Consider the following 19,505-nt stretch of genomic DNA (forward strand, 5'->3'; position numbering starts at 1 on the left):
CTACTAAATGTTCCAAACATGTGCGAATCTTTACGTTTCATGAAATTTCTAAAATTCTCAAGTTTTCTCTGGTTTTCGCGCCACTTCCAAGGAAACAAGTGAACATCGCTGATCACCTGCCTCGCCTCCTTTCCGTCGACATTGCGGGCCGCCCGTCACCTTGTCACCGCATATTTAACCCGATTTTATGAGATTTGCCGCCGCTGTCTAGAAAATATGCTGCGGACAACTGTGAAAGGCTCCTTAGGGCGCCTCGGACGTGTGAGTACCGACCCTGAACCGCACCGGTCACGCTCAAAACCGACCTGATCTGCGGGCTCTCTCTGGTCCTGCTTTGACCGACAGTACCAATCAATACACTTTGATATTCTTCGAGATGATTTCGTAACATCTTTGGAAGAAAACAAAATTTAATTGTGCGATTCTTGACTTGCAGATGTGTTCACCGAGACGGGCAGCGCTGCCGCAAAAGGAGATCAGGGCACACCAATCCACCAAGGCTGGAGGAGGAGGGTACAAAAATTTTGAAATAATTTTAACTTAAACCGGCAATATATTTTTTATTATATTTTTCATGTATCCAAACAATTCAGGATAATATTTTCAATTTTTCTTATCTTTACCTTTTTTTTGCAAATTATTGTTGAATAGTCCAGCAATTATTAGGTCAGCATTTTAAAGACAACGTTTTTCAGTGGAAGTGCAAAGATCTGGGTGCCGATAACAGCCCTGACAGCGGCCACAGTGGGCACAGCCATCTACGCAAAATACGACCCTTCTTTTAGAAGGCTCCTCGAGGACAACGTCCCCTACGCAGACTCTGTGATTTCGTCAACCAGTTCTGTCATCGACACCACAACAGGGCTCATCGACTCTGCTTCCGGTGTGGTTGACTCTGCCAAAAGCCTCGTCTCTTCCGCTCAGGAGAAGGCGTCGGGCCTGTTCGGCGGCGCCAGTGAAGACAAACCCAAAGCCCCTTCCCCTCCACCCGCCCCTAAGGAAACGCCAAAGCCCAAGGAAGCAAAGGAACCTGCTCCGTTAGTGTTCCACTTATATTTATTTCATCTTATTAGACAGATTTCCAATTTTTTAGCGTTGTGAAAAAAGAAGAGGTCAAACCTGCCCCCAAACCTGCGACACCAAGTGCAGACGAAAGTCTGTTAAAGAAGAAACTTGAACGAGACGCCCAGAATGCTGCCCTCAGTGGTTTAATAAAACTTCAGGCGACTGTTGATGCTGCTTGTGCTGCCGCAACTTCAACCTCTGCAAACGCCATTAATCAAATCAAAAGTGAGTTGAAAGGACAAATCATTTCCACTGAATTAATGGAATCAAAAGATGAAACAATAGCCATTAGTTATTTATAAATGACAAAGCAAATTAAAATTTTTCTTTGTTGACAGGTTTGGGTGCAGAGTTTTCAAACTATTCGGCCGACGAGCCATCCGAAAGGCTGATAGCCTCGCTGATTTCAAAGAACACAGAGGCTGAAATTGTCACCAAAAAAGCGTTTGATTCGGCCGGCGAAGCCCAGGCCAAGTTGGCCAGTTTGAAAACGGCCGTCGCAAATTCAACTGTGACCGGCGAAGGACTCAAATCAATCCAGGAAAGCATTGCCAAGGTTGAGAAGCAACTGAAGGAGGCTGACGAGGCCCTCTTCAAAGCCCAGGAAGCCATCAAGCCCTCGGAGGCCTTGTCCTCACAAATCTCATCTGCCTACCACAAATTGCAGCAAGAACTGGGCCCGAACTGGGATCCAAAAAAGAAGGACGATCAGGACTTGTTTGTTTTGCTAATTTCTCTTCGAATGCTGCACTACAAGGAGCAACTTAATAAGCAATCTGTTAGTGCAATTATGAACTAATGAATTATATTTTTTTATTTTTAAATTCCTTTTCCAAAAATTAATTAATCATTACTTTTTAAATTTTAATTAAATTTAATTAATTTTTGTTTATTTTGTCCTATTGATCCTTTTTTTCAAAATGTTGCAGAAACAGGACGAACGTGCCCTGATTGACACCCTGAAGGCTGCAGGGGAAGAGGGTGTGGAGGAAAGGGTGCAGGAACACCTGAAGGTTAAGGAGGAGGAACTGAGGAGGCAATTAAATGAAGAGTACCATGCGCAGATCATCCAAGTCCGAGACGAAGCTGAGCGGCGAGCGCAGTCCCAGCTTCGACAACAGGCCATGATCATGACTGACGACAAAAACGCAGCGCTGCTTTCGCAAAGGTCGGCCTTCTCCAGGGAACTTTCGGACCGCATCGGTCATATGGTGCAGCAGCACACCCAGCAAATTGGCTCGGCCGTTGAAGCTTTGCACAAGGCTGACAAAAATATCAAGAGTGAGTAACTAAGTCTTGTATTGAAGCATTAACATAAAAGCTTATGGTTTATGCATTAATTGTAAGAAAAATGATTACTGAACTGTTCCCTATAAGATAATTCTAAGTTTGTTTGATTTTATTTTGCCAACTTGATTAGGCGAATTGAACTTGGTTTGATGAAATATTTTTTTCAATTTTATTAGAGCTAATTTTGAGCAAAACAATTATTATTTTAAAAATTTCTTAAAACAAACAATTTTAATTTTTAAAAATCAATTCCATAATTCTTTCCATTTTTCCTTGGCATTGGCCTTATTTACAAAAAGCTAATTTTAAGTATCTTTAAAATAAATCCAATTTGTAGCAAAAGTCCCTTTTTATTCTTTTTAACTAATAATTTTGACTCTAGAGAGGGAAGAAGCTGTTCTGCACGGCGCCAAACTGCTGGCAATATCTCGCAGCTGTGACAATTTGATGCGCTCCCTGGGAATAAATCCGTACCCGACCAAGGACTGGACCCATCAGCGAAGAGGCATCGACGGCCATGTCAGAGACGTCAAGAAAGTTTTTGAAGGACAAAAAGACGATTTTGTTGAAGCAACGTTGAAGATGTTGCCTGAGAAGGGGGTAATAATTAATTGTTACAGTTATCATCATTTTTAAACTTCCATAAAATTTTAGGTTAAAATTGGAGTACTTACAGAACCTGCGTTAAAAGCCAGGTTCAACGACGTTGAAAGGGTGGCCCGAAAGGTCAGCATGATCCACAGGGACGACCAGGTTCCTTTGACCTGGTACCTCTTGTCCTTCCTCCGCTCCACCGTCCTCCTGCAGCCCCACTCGAGCATAAAACCCAGTGAGCTCAACAACGACCCCACCGACCTCTCCACCTTGGACAACAATGCTCTTCTCGACAGAGCAAGGTTATTTTTGTTAAATTTTATCTTTCAATTTTTTTTTAAACTAATTTTTTAGGTATTTTGTGGACCAGGGTGACCTTCTGCAAGCGGCCAGGTACGCAAACCTGCTGCGTGGGCCGTGTCGACATGTGGTAAGTGGATGGTTGGACGAAACAACTACGCTATTGGAGGTTAAGAATGTGGCGCAAACGTTGGCCGCATACGCTTCGCTCTTAGTCCAAAAACAAGTGATCCAGCCCGAGTTGTCCGCACCAAAGGCATAGAGATCACTGTTAGCCATTTTAGCTAAAAGGATTCAGTGTAAATACTTGGAAGAAAATGATGTAATCTTTAAATCGCTTTGTTTCGTTCCTGCAGGTTCAAATTTGAGCTAAAAACTAAAAAGATAACAGCTGATAATACTTTTACCATCTTATTTATTGGTTGGATAATGTTCACATTCAGTTGAATAAATGAACGGTTGTTACCTGATTAAAATGCTTTTGAGTATTTGTGGTTAAGTACTTGTCTTGATTAATATACATGGTTATTAACACTGATATGGCAACATTTAGCAATTTTCACTTGATTAATTAATTAATTATGAGATACATCACATTGAAGCTCTGAAAAGGCGATGATCTGAATTATTTTTTAAAGATCTAACTGACAAAATCAACAAGTTAATCACTGTTATTGCTCTATACGGCCTAACGCAGTTTTGTTAATTTTGAAATGACTAGGTTTTTTTTATCTCGTATTAAATCTCTGCAGATTTTCTTGTCCGGCCCAATTTCCTTTTCCTTGTTCAGCAATACCAAAGCTTTCCGGGCTCGGCCGTTGGTCAGAAATCGGACTGCGCGTATTCTGAGCTACAATTTTGCCAAATGAATTAAAAAAAGATTACTTAAAAAAAATGGTATCAAACCTGTGGTTATTATTGTTGTAAATTCCAACGTACGGGGGTGGGTTTGGTCGAGTGTATTGTGCGTCCTCGTCGAGCATTCTTGGGCTTGTGCTTCTCTGTAAAGAACTGGCCGGACTTGTGGTCATCGACCTTTGGGCAAAAGGTTGTTCGGGGGTGGGGCTGGGAACGCGTCGCAGGGTGCTTTGGAGGGGTTGCTCGTTTTGGTGGTGCACAGGGGTGTACTGCAGCATCTGCACCCTCTCACAGCCCTCTTCGTTGCGCTTACTTCTAAACAAAAATTAAGAAACTTAACTCTTAAAAATTCAAAGTTAAGTTTAAAAGTGTAAGTGAAGCTCTGGGGTTAGTGCCGTTTTGTTTTAGTTCATTTTTCCCACACAAACACACACTATACCTCCAGTAATCTTCACAAATGCTAAATATTGAGTTGAAAAATTCCTCTGAGCCATCGTCAGCCCTGAAATGAAATTTTAAGCCAAATTTAAGAACAAAATATTCCCACTCACATTCCCTCGTGGTGGAAGCAGAGGATGAATGAGATGAGAATGACAAGCAAAATGAGGACCACCATGGGCACAATGATGGTCACGACAAATTCAAATGTGTAGCTTCTGGTTGGGACGTTTTCCCTCGACGGTGGAGCGTCCCACACATCATTCTCATCAACAAACGCGTTTGTGTAATCGCTGTACTCGTCGTCTGACGCGGGGGTGTAAATTTTCGTCACCAAATTTTCTTGCTGCAATTCAAAATTACAAAGTCAATGTTTAAATTTCATTTTTTTTTTTTTATATATAAAGAAAGATTTTATATAAAAGCTCTAGAAAATGTGAATGAATTCAGCGTTGTTTCTCACCAGTTTGAATGAACACCAGTCGAGCGCAAATCTCTGATCTCGGAAAATCCTCTCGACACTCGTTCTTTTGTAGTCTCGCGGGCACGAGCTCATTTTCCACAGCGGTTTCACCTCCTTTTGAAGTTCTCTCAGGGCCGCGGAGAACTCCTTTGCGCTTCCCAACTTGAGAACGACCCTATGAAACATATATAATGATATTTTTTTACAACTATATCTTCAGGAAATGTTACGATTTTTACCCCTCGCCTTCGGTAGGTCTTAAGGGCAGTCTCGCCCCGAGTTGAACCGCAGACGCCAACATAGTGATATGCAAATCATCTGCACTTGCGGTCCACAGTTTTTGCTTGAAGATGTCCAGCAATCGATTCTGCCTGTGAGCCTCGAAAAGGTCTTCGACGTTTAAATTGTGAATTTTCAGCTGCACTTCGTATTGAGCAGGAGCTGAAATGTTTAAAAAAAATTCAGCTGTTAAATTTTGATTTATACAATTTTTATAAACCCACATTGTTTCTGTTTGACGAAAAGCGGCACCACTCTTCTTCTAGTTTCGTAAGTTTCTTTGTTCAGAGCAACAATCTCGATCTAAAATATTATTAAAAATTATTCGAAGTTTCATAAACTTTTGTTTAACAAAATTAAACCTCGATTTGTTTTGCGTCTGGCCATTGAGGAGGGACGCCGAACAAAAAGCCCTGTTGGTGTCTGGAGCTGTAGACAAAGTTTATCCAAGTCGGCAGGTCTGGAGAGTTGATCTGCGTTGGACGATATTCGTACTGATCGCGAATTTTCGCTCCTGAAGAAGACAAAATAAAAATTAAAACCGAACCAGCGCCTGCCTGAGACGAGTTAGGCAACTTGCACGACGTCCAAGTCATGCGGGGTGCATATATAGCTATAGTTCTGTAGACAATAAAAAAATTAATCACCGTGAAGGGTCCAGTTGAACATGGAGGGCTCGATTGGCAGGACGAATACCTCGGTCATGTGCACATATTCGGCGTTTGAGGAAAATCCGAAACCGAGGACGAGGAGCAAAATGCATCGGCTCAAAATTGTGTTCGACGTCATTTTGAGTTCTAAAAGAATATTATTTTTGAAATATGATTATATTATCTTTTTGGCAAAAATGTATGATCAATATTTTTAAAACCCTCTGAAAGTAAAAACTTGAATCGATTTGAATGAGGGCGGAATCTCTTTTATGTACAAAAAAGTTGCAGGGGCACTCACAACTGCAGCTGACGGAATAATCTTCTTGGCGTGCCGCGGTTTGACAATAGTCGAGAGTGCGCCAATCAATAAAGCATAATATCTCTCAAGTAGAATATAAATCTCACACCATATATTATAGGAAGCAGCAGAATCTCGCGACAAACCGCAATCGAGAAGCGTCTGGGCGAGGAAAAACTTCTTCTCTAAAAACTCAAAAATTGTGCTGTGCTTGTGCGTGAGGATTTATAAATAAAATATCCTCTGCTCTCTCAACTCGATGTATTGATGGCAGAACTCCAAAGGGGTGCGCGCACGCTCCCTGCGCCTTCGCCCCCGCCGCCCTGCTGCTCTCCGCAGTTTTTATTTTATTGTGTTTCGGTTTTTTTAATAAGCTGGCCGCGATTAATTTCAGCCGTAAAGCAGCAGGCAGCACGCATCGAGGCGTTAAACTTGTATATATGCAATCATATTCCCGTATCGCACACATACACACACGCAAATACGTCATTCGAAAACGACAAATGGTTTTTTATGCGCCTCCGTGACGTCAATGGCTCAGGGGGCGTGGACGAAAAGTGAAACCGGTTTGCACCTGCGCGGTGAAAAACCGCGCTCTTGAGCACCAACAGGTGAACTCGGATTCTTTGCTGACCAAGCACGTTTATAAACTAATTTAACAGCCTTGATTGAAGCTAAAGAGTAAGTTATTTGATTTATACAACAATTTCTATTCAATACGAGTTAAATTTTGTTATTTCAGCACGGTATAGAGGAAAACTGGTGCTTGAAAACCGGTTTGTCGTGAGCAATCGGTGTGTGTTTTCAAGTTTGAATCGTCTGGGGCAGTGCGAGTGCAGCTCTCTTTGGTGACATTTGACGCGATTCGGGGGCCTGGAGGCGGCATGGACTCGGAGGACGTGACCCTGAACTAAGGGCTGACCTGCAGAGAAGGATCGGAGCCGCGTCGGCGCCGAGATGGCCGCCAACTCGACGCCAGTTCTGCTGGTCACGGCCAACGTTGGATCCATTTTCGAGGACGTGAGTTTGCAAAGCAAGCAAGAAAGGAATATAAAGGCAGGAGGCGAACGTGAAGGGCTCCTCCGCGGGGGCAAGGGCCTGGGCAGGGGCTCTGACGGGGTTGTTGACCTCGAGCGAGTCGCGCACGCACACACCAGGCGGCGAACACCTGCGACAAATTAGCACCAACACACCTGGCCTGACCCCGATCTGGCTGTTTTTGATCTGCTCTTTCCTCGATTGATTTTTTCTTGCAATATACGACTCTCTTTGAAGGCGCAATTTTCATCAGGCGGCACCTTTGATGTGCAACAGAGTAATTGGAAAAGCAGACCTCATAGCACAATGACCTTGACATATCGAAGCGTGGTTTTATTTGTTTTGGTGCAATTATCGCAAAATCAACAGCTGATCTTTTTCAGCACATCATTTAATTGTTTTCTTTCAAATTAAATTGTCATAAAATTAAAATAAATTCATCTAAGTAAGAAAAGATGTAAAAACAAGAAAGAATCTTAATTAAAATGTAGCAAATTAAAAATTAAAAAATATTTAAAAACAAAAAAAAAATACAAAAAACTTGAAAATTAATTAATTATTTACAGAACATAAAAAAATATATTTAATTCATTTAATTTTTTGTGAGAAAACTTCTGGAAATTATAGAGCAATAATATGCACATAAATTGATTTATTTTTAAGTTTGAATCGTGAATCGTTTTATTAAAAAATTGCTTTTCAGTAGAGTCGAATTCCGGCGCGCAGGTGTGCAAACGCGGACAATTGAATCGCACCAGCTCGCCTTAATCGAACACGCATACATTAAAGTAGTTGGAAACAATGCGGATTATAAATTTCGTCCTTTGCGGCGAGTTCATTAGCTCTGATTGAAATTGGCCCCGCAGGCGCCGCAATTGTCAACCTTGGCTGATGCGTAATTAGTCGCCGATTAATCGCGTTAAACGACCTCAGCCGCGAGGCCTCTCCGCATTTTCCGAACAAAACGCCCGTATTTTGCATTTCGCACGTGCCAATCGCGCACTTGAACTTTCTTGGCTTCACTTGAATTGAATTAGCCCCTCGAAGGTCTCCCATTTAAAAACAACAAGTGCAAGTTCACACCTGTTTTAGGACTTCTTCAAAATCAACCTCAATTGTTGATAAAGGTCATCTCGATTCGTCTAAATCGAGTGGCAAATTTAAAATTCCTCTACTTTCAATTTAGTTTTCTTCTCATTTTACAAGTAATTATTTTATTTTGTTGAAAAAGCGGCTGATGTGATAATTTGATAAGAAATCATAAATTTGATGCAATGATTAACTTATTCGTGTTAAAACTGAGTGTGGGAAGTGATTATTGAGAATCTCTGTGCAACACATTTTTTTTTAATATTTGAAACATATGTTTAAGAATTATTATATTTCTTACTTTATTTTAAAAATGTCGAACATAACTATCACTTCGTAACATTCTAAAAGTCACTAAAAATGTAAGAAAAGGTCAATAAAAATCTTTATCTTTAATATTTTTGCACTTGAAACTATTGGTACTATTAACACAGCTAATTGAATTTAAGATCTAACCTACTCGATATTATATATTATTGTGGAAAATTCTAATTAAAAGTTATGAAAAAAAATTATTTTAATTTTTTATTTCATAAATATCATTTTTTATGCTTTCCAGATAAAAAACAAAAATAAGTAATGTGAAATACTTGCAATTTTAATTTTGATAATTTCTGCAATGAAACGAAATTAACTTTAAAATTTAATGCCTTTGAAAATTGCCTCTCATAATTTATAATTGCTCTGTTTCAGCCCGAGGTGATGCTAAAAATATGGACAGCGGAATTTCTCTCTGTAAGTTGTCCGTCGTCAGCCCTTCCAAAGATCTAATCACCACTTCCGTCCCTTATTGAAAAAAATAATAAAACCATTTACAATTCCCAGCATAAGTATTTTACACGTCATGGGAAGTTTTGAAATATCTAAGAATATTCCCAAATTATTAAGGAAAATTTTATTTAAATTGTTAGATTTTTATTCTCTTTCTTTGTTGTGAAATAATTAGCTTGTTATTTTTTGCAGCAAATCGCTCGACTCGAGCCAAAATTCATCGCACTGCACTGTCAGGAAGTGGGCGGCAAAAACTACGAGCAGAGCATGAAGCATGTTGACCATTTCGTCAAGTCAGTCCACATGCAATATTTTTTTTAATGGCCCATTAAAAATTATTTGTTTTCAGTCTGCTGCTGTCCAGCGAGCAACTGAGACTGTTTGATAAAGTAAGAGTTTATCTGGACGAGGATTATTCTTCGGCCGAGAAGTTCACTGCGCTCGGCAGTTTTTACTTCGTCCACAAATCATTGACTGACGTACTTATTTGGGACTTCAAAGGTTGGTTGTTTTTTCTTGGAAATTGATCAAAGCTGATTTTTCATGGGTTTGCAGAAGCAACTTTTGTGCCGGTTGCGGACAAGGAAGTCCATTCAGGGAGCATCGAAGATGTCGCCACAAAAGAAAAATCAAAATTCCCACAAGACTTTTTCCCAGAGGTAAGTGTCGGATCAATGCAATCCTGGCCAAAGAGTCGGGCAGAAATTTCATAAATTTGATATATTTTCACTTTAAAACTCGACTGCAGTTTTGATTCAGAAAGTAATTGAAGTTTTTATATTTAAATACAGAATTGTTGATTATCAAAACTTTTATGTTAAAAGAAAATCGTCCAAGTTTTTTTTTAGTAAATTCTATGTATGGTTTTATTTTGTTTTATTTGACTAATCAGGCTTGAAGACAGGGGGGGGGGGGTGTTAAAAGAATTTATTTTGTTTATTTTAAATTAAACCCTAAAATATTAATTTTGAAAGTTTTAAAAACAATATTTTATTTTATAGAATAGTTTGACTTTATATTTATTATTAATTTTGTCTACCTTTCATATGATTTTTATGCCAAGAAATCTGTTAATCTGCTAATTTTGGTACGATCATTTCAGTGCAAGTGGTCGAGGAAAGGTTTCCTGCGAACGAGATGGAATTTGAGCGGCACCGTTTTTGATCTAATCAACATACACCTCTTCCACGACGCCTCCAATTTTGTCGCAATGGAATCAGTGAGTTGGAGCGGAAAAGTAAATAATTCACAATCACATTGATTTCCAATTACAGGCGCCGTCAGAGTACTGCAAAAACAGGAGACGGGCGCTGGAACACCTGCTCGAGAGATTTCACTCTGACGGATTGGACTGCACCCCGTTCTTCTTATTCGGTGACTTTAATTTCAGGACTGAGACTCACGAAGTGGTCAAAGTGAGACCATTTTTTTATTCATCTTATTTACTTACTAAACCTCCTACTAGTTATATCAAAATTGAAGCAAAATAAACAGAAAACTGAGAATTATACTAATTTCAAAGAATAATAGGGTCAAATTTCGTTCAATTAAATTATGGGATTAATTGAATTTAAAATTATTTTAATTTACATTTCCAAAATGGAATTAATTTGTGTGACTGAAAAGTAATTAAATTTTGTTTCAGAAATTGTCGGAAGGTTTGATAGCGGTGCCAACATTTAAGTACAACAATGCAGACGAGTGCACCAAAATGCACTACCAGAATGAGGAGAGTGAGGTATAAAAATTTCTTTGAAGTTAATCACCGCAATGGTTAAAATTGATTTGATCAACACAGGTTGTCTTGAGCTTAGGCAAGAAGGAATTCTGCCACGTAGACCACCAGAATATTTTCCTCGATAAGAATGGCGAGTGGGTAAGAACTTAAGTTTTATTAAAAAGCTTCAACAATAAATGTTTTATTCCTGAACAAGAAAAAAAGAGTTAAATTTCATTACAAACAATGAAATAAGTTAAAATTGGCTATTTAATTTTGGGAATTCGGCAATCAGTAGGTTAAAATTTGTTTGGCGGAAAAAGGCGAACTTCCTATGAACCCTTGTTTTGAAGTGTAGTGTGCTAATTTTTCTATTTTGGTCTTTATCCATATTCTGGAATAACAAAATTTACTGATGTCCTTTTTCGAGGGCATAACTTTACTAATTTTGTTCAAATTGTCAGTTGAGGGTGTTTGACAAAGAACTGGAGCCGTTCAATAAAGACTTGTTTGAATTCAACATCTCCTTTCCGCCGAGCTACCCGTTCGAAGAGGACGAACGAGGCGCCCGATGCTACATGCAGACCAGATGTCCGGCTTGGTGCGACCGAGTCCTCATGAGCCACTCTGCAAGGCAACTAATCCAGGAAGTAAATAATTTTATTTAAAAAAAAGCCAATTCCATATTCTGATGATTCCGTTTGCAGCCCTCCGAGAGTGGAAAAGCTCTGGAATATTATTTAATGGGCCAGAACACCTGCATGGGTGACCATAAGGTAAATGCGCACTTTTGTTTCTGTGTTTGTCGCTCGTCTCAAATTCTTCTCTGTGACTCAAAAATATTTTCTCTTGCACACATGCAGCCAGTTTACCTGGATTTTGAAATGGTCCTCAATTAGAATCAGGTACAGCTTCTGGTTAATTTTGGATGTAATTTGCCAGGATGGATGAAATAATATTGTTTTTATTTTTTTTTTCATTAAAAACTATAAGTACAAACAGCAGTTTGAAATTTTGCTACACTAATGCTATTGCATGTATCTTTTATTTTGTCCTCACTTTTTCTTAGAGAGAACATTGGGAATCTTCTTCTTTCTGTGTAAAGTGTCATGATTTAGAACCTTTTTTTCTTTTTAAAGAGGGACATCTGCAATTTTTTATTCCTGAATATGAATAAAGTCATCGAAATGGCAATCATAGAATTTGCATCCCTAAGCTTCGAACAAAGGGGTTTATCAGAGGTTCAGTTTTCCCTAGAGGGAAGATAATCCTGACTGGAAAATCCCTTAATTATATTTAATCATAAAATTTTATTATTAAATTCCACAAAAGTTCTTGCAAATGTTTTGGCAAAAAGGTGCAATTCCCGATTTTAACCCTAAAGGTTTGCAAATTTTTCAATTGCGTTTCCAACATTAATCATGAAATTTGTTTTTCTTTGTCATTCAGGAGTAAAAATTTACCAGTGACCACATTTGAATTTAGTTTTTCCTTCAATATGACTTTTTTTCGAAGATTCCAAATGTATCTTTTTTGGCTTTGGCACTAAAGTGTCTGTGTGTTTGCAGCCAGTGTACCTGAAGATGTGGGTGCTGCCAGAGCAGGCAGGTGAGGTGTTTTGCAAGCGGCGTCCCCCGTCCAGCATGTCCTCCTCCCCTTGCTGTCCTGAAGTCGGGGGCCGGCCCCTGGTGCGGGCCCAGTCGGGGGGCGTGGAGCGTCCGGCGCACGCCCTCGCCAACGCCAAGTGCAGGTGTTTGAGCGAACCGGCGTGGCAGTCGTCGCCGTCCAGGCACCGCCTCATTTCCTCGGACACCGTCCGTAGGCAGCTGTCCCGCTTCAGCAGCCACCACAGCTCGTCGGACGAGGACTGGTTTGAGGTGGTCGACCCCAACATTGGGGGCGAAGAGGTTTTCCTGCCCGCCGACACCAAAACGCTCGACGAACGCCCTCCGAGTCCCAAAATTCGGCCCAACAAGTGCTGCACGCTGCTCTAGCATGAACTTAACTGGCCTGCACGCCAACCTTTTGGAAAATGCCAAATATAATTAAAATATTCTCATTCAGGTGATTCTGGCCAAAACAATTGATTCAAAATTATCCGGTTTTATCAGAGTTTAAAAAATTTTAATGAAGAAGGTAAAAATCTACTTTTTTAACTAGCTCTTGATGAAAACTTTTTATTTCTAAAAGATAAAGTAATATTTTCTTAATAGCTTTCAAATTTCTAGTTGTCAAAATAATAAAGAAACAAAACACTTGTTTTTATTATGTAATTTGGGTACTGAAAATTTTTTTTTAGAAAATTGATAATAAACAAAAAGAAAAATTATTTATCTTTTGACATTATTGAATTCAAAGATAGCCGGAAGATACTACTTTACTAAAAGTTCAAAGCCTAGGAAGGTAAAAAAAGGGGGCAAACAAGTAATTTTCTTACTTCAATAATTTGAATCATTGTTGCAGAAGAAGAATCACTTGCTATTCTTAATTAATTCAATACTTTATTTCATATATCTGAGAAAGAAAAACCTATCTTTGCTATAGACATGTTTAGAAGAGTTAACTTTATTTTGTGTATTTTCCAAAGGACCAGCGTCACCATTAATGAATGCCACTAACGATCTGAGCATGCCATGTGTGCCGTTTGGGTGCAGGAGTATAATTGTGGGGGTTGGTGGTGTTGCAGCAGCGACGCGGCGGGGACGGCCCTCGGAGGCAGCTGCTACAATCGGTCGCAAACTGGAGTTGATCAAAGCAGCCTCGGCGCAGCACATCTTCAGAGAGACCACGGTCTGAGCGCCGTCTCCTCACATTCTAGTCCCAGTTCATCCCATCATACTTGATAACAAATTCAAATCAAACAGCAGTTGCAGTTTCATTAATATAAAATGTGTTTAGGGAAGGTGGACGAACAAGTCCACACTAGTCAGTGTAAGGTTCGGAGAGCAATCTCAGCACACACGCAGGAATCTCCTTTTGAGTTACAATTTTTAATTACAAAAAAAATTAGCTGTTCATTTTGTCGACCAGGTGTGTTCAATTAAAGCCGAGATTGTTGTTAGTTGAAATTCCTTGATTTTTGAGTGTGGTTAAATCTTAAGGAAAATGTAATGAGTGTGTTCAATCAGTTGAGTTAAATTGATGTGTAAATGTAACACACTGTCATATTAAACACAAAATCGCACATTCCCGAATAATATGTTGTATGTACTTCACTTACTTAAAATGATATTTAACACTTAAAAATGGCCAAAAATTACTGAATTGAGACAATATATGTGAGCAATTAATCTGCTCTTTAAATTAGTGTGATTGGATTGCCCTCTTCCTTAATTGTTCCAATTCAATGGAATAAGTAAATAAAAATAGCCTTTAGCACCTATATTATTAATCATAAATAAGTAAACTGCCCACCTCGTGCTAATGCTGTATTTTCCGAGTCAGCGCGAGACAGATTATTATTATTATATCCTCTTATTTTTTTTCTTTCGTAAATTATTTAAAAAAAAATCTTACGTATTTAATCGTGTAAAATGTATTCCAGTTAAGATTTATATAAAGTTTTAAATGTGTATGAAAAAGAAGAATTAATTAAACGGAGACAAATCAACAGTTTTTCTTAGAATTTTCAGCAGATAATATTATATTGTTTTATCTAATTTTTTGATGGACTTGAACATGCTGTTTTAAATTGTATAATAAAAGATGAACCAGTGCGTATTACAAAGAATTTTGTGAATATTTTGTTAATTTTCCTCCGAATTTGTTTGATCTGCTGAGAGCGCAGATCAAAATAAACGCCGCGTGTATATTAATAAATCAAATTTAGAGGTAAACCGTGCGTCCGCGAAGCAGGAAATTTGTGCGTTGGTGGGTTGGCAGAGCGCAGACGCGTTGACCCCCTTGGCTTGTGCGGGGGTCGTGAACTTTGAACCCCGCACTAGCAGCGCGTCAACTCGCAGGTAAGCACTCATTTTCAATTCGATCGGCGCATTCCTTTTTCTGCAAGTTTGAGGAAAACTCTTGAAATATTTCCTTCAGAAAAGCGGGAAATTAGGCAAATAAGGTGTTTTTACAAGGGTAAAATTAAGAAATAATATTGTGCCGACCCATGCGTGGGGGTTTCAGATCGGTGCTGCCTTCGGAAAGCAGGCGCGTTTGACACGAACTTCCTCGTTTGACAAAGAGCAGTTTCTATTTTAGCGCAATTTCCGGCCCCGTTAAATATTTTCCTTGTTCAGCTGGACGAGCTATTAATATTTTTAATTTTTTACCAGCAAAAATGAAAAATAAGTAGTTTTATAAAGTAATAAACAAAGTGTCAAAAAAATTTATAATTTGCAATTTTCTATCAATATTATGCGTGTTTTTACTAAAAATGTTTTCTTTATTTCAAAAGATTTATAAATCAAGTATTAATATTTTTCTAATTTTTATTAAAATATTTTTAAAATAATCTGCATAACATATATTTCTTTTCTTTTATTGCTGTTTATTGCAAAACTTTGATATTTTAAATTAATTATTTGCATTTGAAAGCTCATGCGTGGCCAAATTTAGAACTGAGGCGAGCAATTTTTTAAAATGCGCATTATGGCCATGACTCGGCCTGCACACGCGGTGACCTTTTCGCGTCGCAAAGGGCAGGGGTCACGAAACACTTGAGGGGTCATCCGGCCAAAGTGGTGTGCGCCGGCAAATTTCCATCGCGGCATAATAATGAAATGATTGCGGGCTCATTTATTCGCGCGCTCCAACGACAAACTATGTATAATATGTGTCATCAAAATTAATATAATATTAGCACTGCAGAAATTCTTATTTTTCTAATTTCCTTCGAAATTTATTTTCATCCAAACACAAATCGTTTGATCAACAAAACAATTTAGAAATAAAAACATTTTTTGGATTTTTCATGGAAAGGATTTTCCAGATTTTAATTTTTAATTGTTACTTTCTTCTTTTATTAAATTTTTGCTATAACATTATATAGAGTTTTTTTTAGACATATTTTACCCAAATTATTACTACTGACAATTAATAGTTTCTAAATTAAACTGCATTATTTCATTAGAAAACTTTAAGCATTTTGCATAGGGGAAAAAAAGTTGTATTCTTTGTTATTAATTTTACATTTTAAATTAAAAATACCCTTTAACTCGATATCAGATTATTTTATTGAAGAAATATCTTGTTATAACTTATCTTCTTTCATAATTTCTGTTTTTTTTTTAATCCAACATTATGAATTTTGAAAAATTGTCTTTTTTTAGAGATAAAGAGACCTTCTCTTAACATATTTATTCTAAATAAACGGCAGAGGGATTTGTAGAATGGGTGACTTTTTATTTGTGTAATCCGCTGAAGCGCCGCTATTGTTTACGTTAGGCAAGAACGCGGTTGTTTACTTTAGGTTTTTGCAGGAAAAACGTCCCATTTGCATAAATCGGGCACCGTGTTTGGGGAAAAGATAAAAACAGTAGCAAAATTTTTAGATTATAAAATTTCAAATTAAAACGATCACTTAATTTTTTCCCATTTCTCTCTGTATTTTTTTATTTTTTATTATAATTAATTTAATTGAGATCTAAAAGATTTTAAGGAAAATTTTCAAACAACAATTAATTTACTTTTTAGATCAAAATGGAATGAAATTGATCACGCGTGTGCGCCTGCATGAATGCACTTGACGCGACACAACAATCTTTTGCATTAGAAGTTTTTTTTAATGCTGGTGGAGGTCGTGACCTTTGGTGACATGCGCGCGCTCTGCCAACTTTGGCAGCGGCTCAAGTGCAGCCAGCTCATTTCAATTGGAAATTTTCCTGAGCTTGGCTCCTAAACACACCAGGTCAAAAGCCACTGACACTCAAAACAACACGGATTTCCGGCATTTTATATTTCTCTCAAATTGCTTTCCTTTTGGGTTCAAAATAATAAATAATTTTATTAATGTAGGAGACAGATTAATTTTTATTAAAAGGTATTGCATAAAAATCAATAAAAATATTTGAAATGAAATTATTCTCTATTATTTCCTAATTATTGTGATTTGTTAATTAAGCTCAAATCATTACATTGAAAATAATAATTTGAAAAAAGTCCATAAAATTCGAGTTAATTTTTTCACTTCTAAATATATTTTAGAGGGCATGAATTTGTTATTTTATTTTTAGAGTCACACAAATTAATTAATTTATAGTTTTTTTTCAAATAAAAATATGAAATTTGTAATTAAAATCATAGTGAAGGTAAAACTAGATTAAAAAATTCAAAAATAAAGTACGAAAAGATTATTTTAACTTCCCTCTTATTGATGTCTAATTTTCTCTCATTATTGTTGTATTTCGTGTTTTAATTTGTGGCGGATGTTGCTAATTTTTCGCGCACTTTCAATTTCACCTGGTTTTTGGGTTGGTCTCTCCCGAAAAGGAAGAGGTGTGTTGTGTGAATATCACGCAGAGTAACCTGAGAGAATGTTCAGCTAGGACCTTTGCGTTCAGGGTTACGCAGCGCCACATCCTAATAGCTCGTAGGGCGGGTCACGCTTTCAACTTTGTACACTTGAATGATTCCAGGAAAAATAATTAATTTTATCTACTAAAATTTAGTAATAACTTTTCTTATTCACCAGTTATTCACTTATTCTAATTCAAACTCAAAATTTTATGTCTATGCAAAAGTAGAATTTTAATTTTACTACCAAATTTTTTAATTTAGTATAACAAAAATAGGATAAATAAAATTTTAAATAGTTTAAATTTACTAATTTAAAAAATAAAATCTTAAAAATGTATAAAAATGGATTATTTTTTAGATTTCTTTTTAATTAAAATAACTTTTTGACAATTTTTTGAAATTTCATTCTTAAAATTAAAATTAAAAAATAACATTTTATCACAGTTTTGGATTATCTAGATGGAAAACTTATAAGGCAATTTGTTTGTGAAAAATTGGCAATCCAATTTCGGAGGCAATTTAGCGCCGACGACGGTCAATTTTTCGTTACATGAAATTTCCGTCGGACGGTATATTTATCGAGAGAGACGAGCCGCTCTGGTTTTGATGCTGCGCGAGTTGAGATCTAGTGGAGCCGCCGAGCTGGTTTGGTTTTTTGAGCCCCGCAGACACGACTGGTCTCGGCGCGCAGAGGTGAAAAAAGAAGACAATGAATGTCAGGCAGGCCGCTCGCTCTCTCAGGTCGCTCTCGACCTTCCTCTTCCTTTTACCTTCCACCTGCACTGACGTCACTCCTCTCCACAGAAGCTGCTCCTTTTCTAGCGGCGCGGCATTCCGCGCCCGTTTTTTTTTGTCCCACCGCCGCTCCTCAACTTCTTCAATTATCTTTATCTAAAAAGCGTAACTTCGGCAGTCTATTATGTGAATTCGATCCAGGTACAGATTTCCAACTCTCGATTATTGTTTCCATCATCAATCAAATGAAACTTTGAGCATATAATGCTTTCAACAAGGAAATGAAGAAAGGCAATTGAAACCATTTCACTGAAAATAAAAAGTATAAACTAAAAATTAATAATACATTTGTAAATAAAACAAAACTATAGCACTTATTTCAATGGTTTCTAAAACAATTGTTGTTAATTTTTCTAAATAAAAGTATCAGTAAATTAAATCTTTTAACTTATAAAGTTTCCTCATTTACAATTATTAAATTCATATAAATAATTTAGAAAAGGGAATGTTTAATAATTTTGCATCGCTATAGACAGGTGAAGAAGTCTTTTAATTAAAGAATTATTTTGGGGACGAAATTCCAAAATTCAATTTTTTAATAATTAAATAATCTATAGGAAGTAAAATAAAACTAAAAACTCATCATAAATTTGAAATATTAGAGATTTATCGTGTGATGTCGTGTACAATTAATGCTCTTGATGTTTTAAATGCTTATCAAGCAAAATTTTGTAAGCTTGAGCCAAACAATAAAATTCTAAAAATTTTATATTATATAATAATATGCGCTGTAAAAAGTTTTAAAATAATCAGGAAATTTAAAGGACAGTCTAATAATAATTTTATAAAATTAAGAATCATAGCCGCTTTTGTAATATTTTTATTTATAGAATTTATGGCAGAACCAATTCATAGAGCAGACAATGCATCTTGATAAAAAGATTGCAATTAAAAAGAAAAAAAAAATTACTCTTTACTTAAAGGTTCTAATGAAAACTGTGTAAATGGTCAAACAACAGAACTAAAAATTTAAATTCAGCAAACAAACAGTCACTTAACAGTACAGAAAAAATTCACAAAAAAAAAAAAAACTCTATAAGTATGTACCTTTTTTATTAAATTTAAAATAAGTTGTTTTTAGTGTCACTTACTATGAATTAGAATGACATAACTTGAAAAAAATCTGTTGTTGGAGTCATAAAAACATTTTACCAGTCTGCAGATTTATATTACTGAAATTTTTCAGACTCCAAAGTAAACTGGAACGTAAAACAAAAATATAAAAGAAGAGTTCAGAAAAAATCCATGATCATGAATAAAACTAATAGTTATTTTGAGTTATTTTTCCTCAAGTTCCCTACATTACCTAAATAATATAACAATACATTCAAATCAAACAGCAAAATTGGTTAAATTATAATTTATCTTCTCTTGTAAGAAAGGAAAAATGCAAAAATT

General features: G+C 37.0%; 3 protein-coding genes across 7 annotated transcripts; 2 read left to right on the forward strand and 1 right to left on the reverse strand.

Annotated features, from left to right (window-relative positions):
• The first annotated feature begins 101 nt into the window (after positions 1 to 101).
• Positions 102 to 3,725, forward strand: LOC132205578 (MICOS complex subunit Mic60-like). The gene is made up of 9 exons (XM_059634699.1): positions 102 to 261; positions 437 to 513; positions 696 to 1,037; positions 1,094 to 1,290; positions 1,404 to 1,843; positions 1,995 to 2,346; positions 2,738 to 2,955; positions 3,010 to 3,251; positions 3,304 to 3,725. The coding sequence occupies exons 1-9, from the start codon at positions 217 to 219 to the stop codon at positions 3,509 to 3,511; spliced, it is 2,121 nt and encodes a 706-aa protein (XP_059490682.1). The 5' UTR covers positions 102 to 216; the 3' UTR covers positions 3,512 to 3,725.
• On the reverse strand, positions 3,632 to 6,533 carry LOC132205580 (alpha-sarcoglycan). 4 transcript variants are annotated; one of them, XM_059634704.1, is made up of 10 exons: positions 6,239 to 6,533; positions 5,935 to 6,084; positions 5,650 to 5,801; positions 5,512 to 5,590; positions 5,248 to 5,449; positions 5,009 to 5,183; positions 4,659 to 4,891; positions 4,547 to 4,609; positions 4,156 to 4,419; positions 3,632 to 4,099 (listed from the first exon to the last, which is right to left on the reverse strand). In XM_059634704.1, the coding sequence occupies exons 2-10, from the start codon at positions 6,074 to 6,076 to the stop codon at positions 4,072 to 4,074; spliced, it is 1,338 nt and encodes a 445-aa protein (XP_059490687.1). In that variant the 5' UTR covers positions 6,077 to 6,084; positions 6,239 to 6,533; the 3' UTR covers positions 3,632 to 4,071. The 4 variants fall into 4 exon arrangements, with proteins under 4 accessions (XP_059490687.1, XP_059490686.1, XP_059490689.1 ...); XM_059634703.1 differs by having other exon boundaries at positions 3,633 to 4,099; positions 4,156 to 4,422; XM_059634706.1 differs by lacking the exon at positions 4,547 to 4,609 and having other exon boundaries at positions 3,633 to 4,099.
• Positions 6,534 to 6,765: 232 nt separating this feature from the next.
• LOC132205579 (inositol polyphosphate-5-phosphatase A) lies at positions 6,766 to 14,208 on the forward strand. 2 transcript variants are annotated; one of them, XM_059634702.1, is made up of 15 exons: positions 6,769 to 6,919; positions 6,981 to 7,258; positions 9,059 to 9,100; positions 9,329 to 9,429; positions 9,486 to 9,637; positions 9,692 to 9,795; positions 10,239 to 10,355; positions 10,411 to 10,551; positions 10,782 to 10,874; positions 10,935 to 11,012; positions 11,318 to 11,503; positions 11,561 to 11,629; positions 11,717 to 11,758; positions 12,422 to 12,461; positions 13,540 to 14,208. In XM_059634702.1, the coding sequence occupies exons 2-13, from the start codon at positions 7,196 to 7,198 to the stop codon at positions 11,750 to 11,752; spliced, it is 1,182 nt and encodes a 393-aa protein (XP_059490685.1). In that variant the 5' UTR covers positions 6,769 to 6,919; positions 6,981 to 7,195; the 3' UTR covers positions 11,753 to 11,758; positions 12,422 to 12,461; positions 13,540 to 14,208. The 2 variants fall into 2 exon arrangements, with proteins under 2 accessions (XP_059490684.1, XP_059490685.1); XM_059634701.1 differs by lacking the exon at positions 11,717 to 11,758 and having other exon boundaries at positions 6,766 to 6,919; positions 12,422 to 14,208.
• The last annotated feature ends 5,297 nt before the right edge of the window (positions 14,209 to 19,505 follow it).

This window comes from Neocloeon triangulifer, unplaced genomic scaffold (genome assembly GCF_031216515.1).
Source record: "Neocloeon triangulifer isolate White Clay Creek 2 clone unplaced genomic scaffold, ASM3121651v1 ptg000003l, whole genome shotgun sequence".
NCBI lineage: Eukaryota > Metazoa > Arthropoda > Insecta > Ephemeroptera > Baetidae > Neocloeon > Neocloeon triangulifer.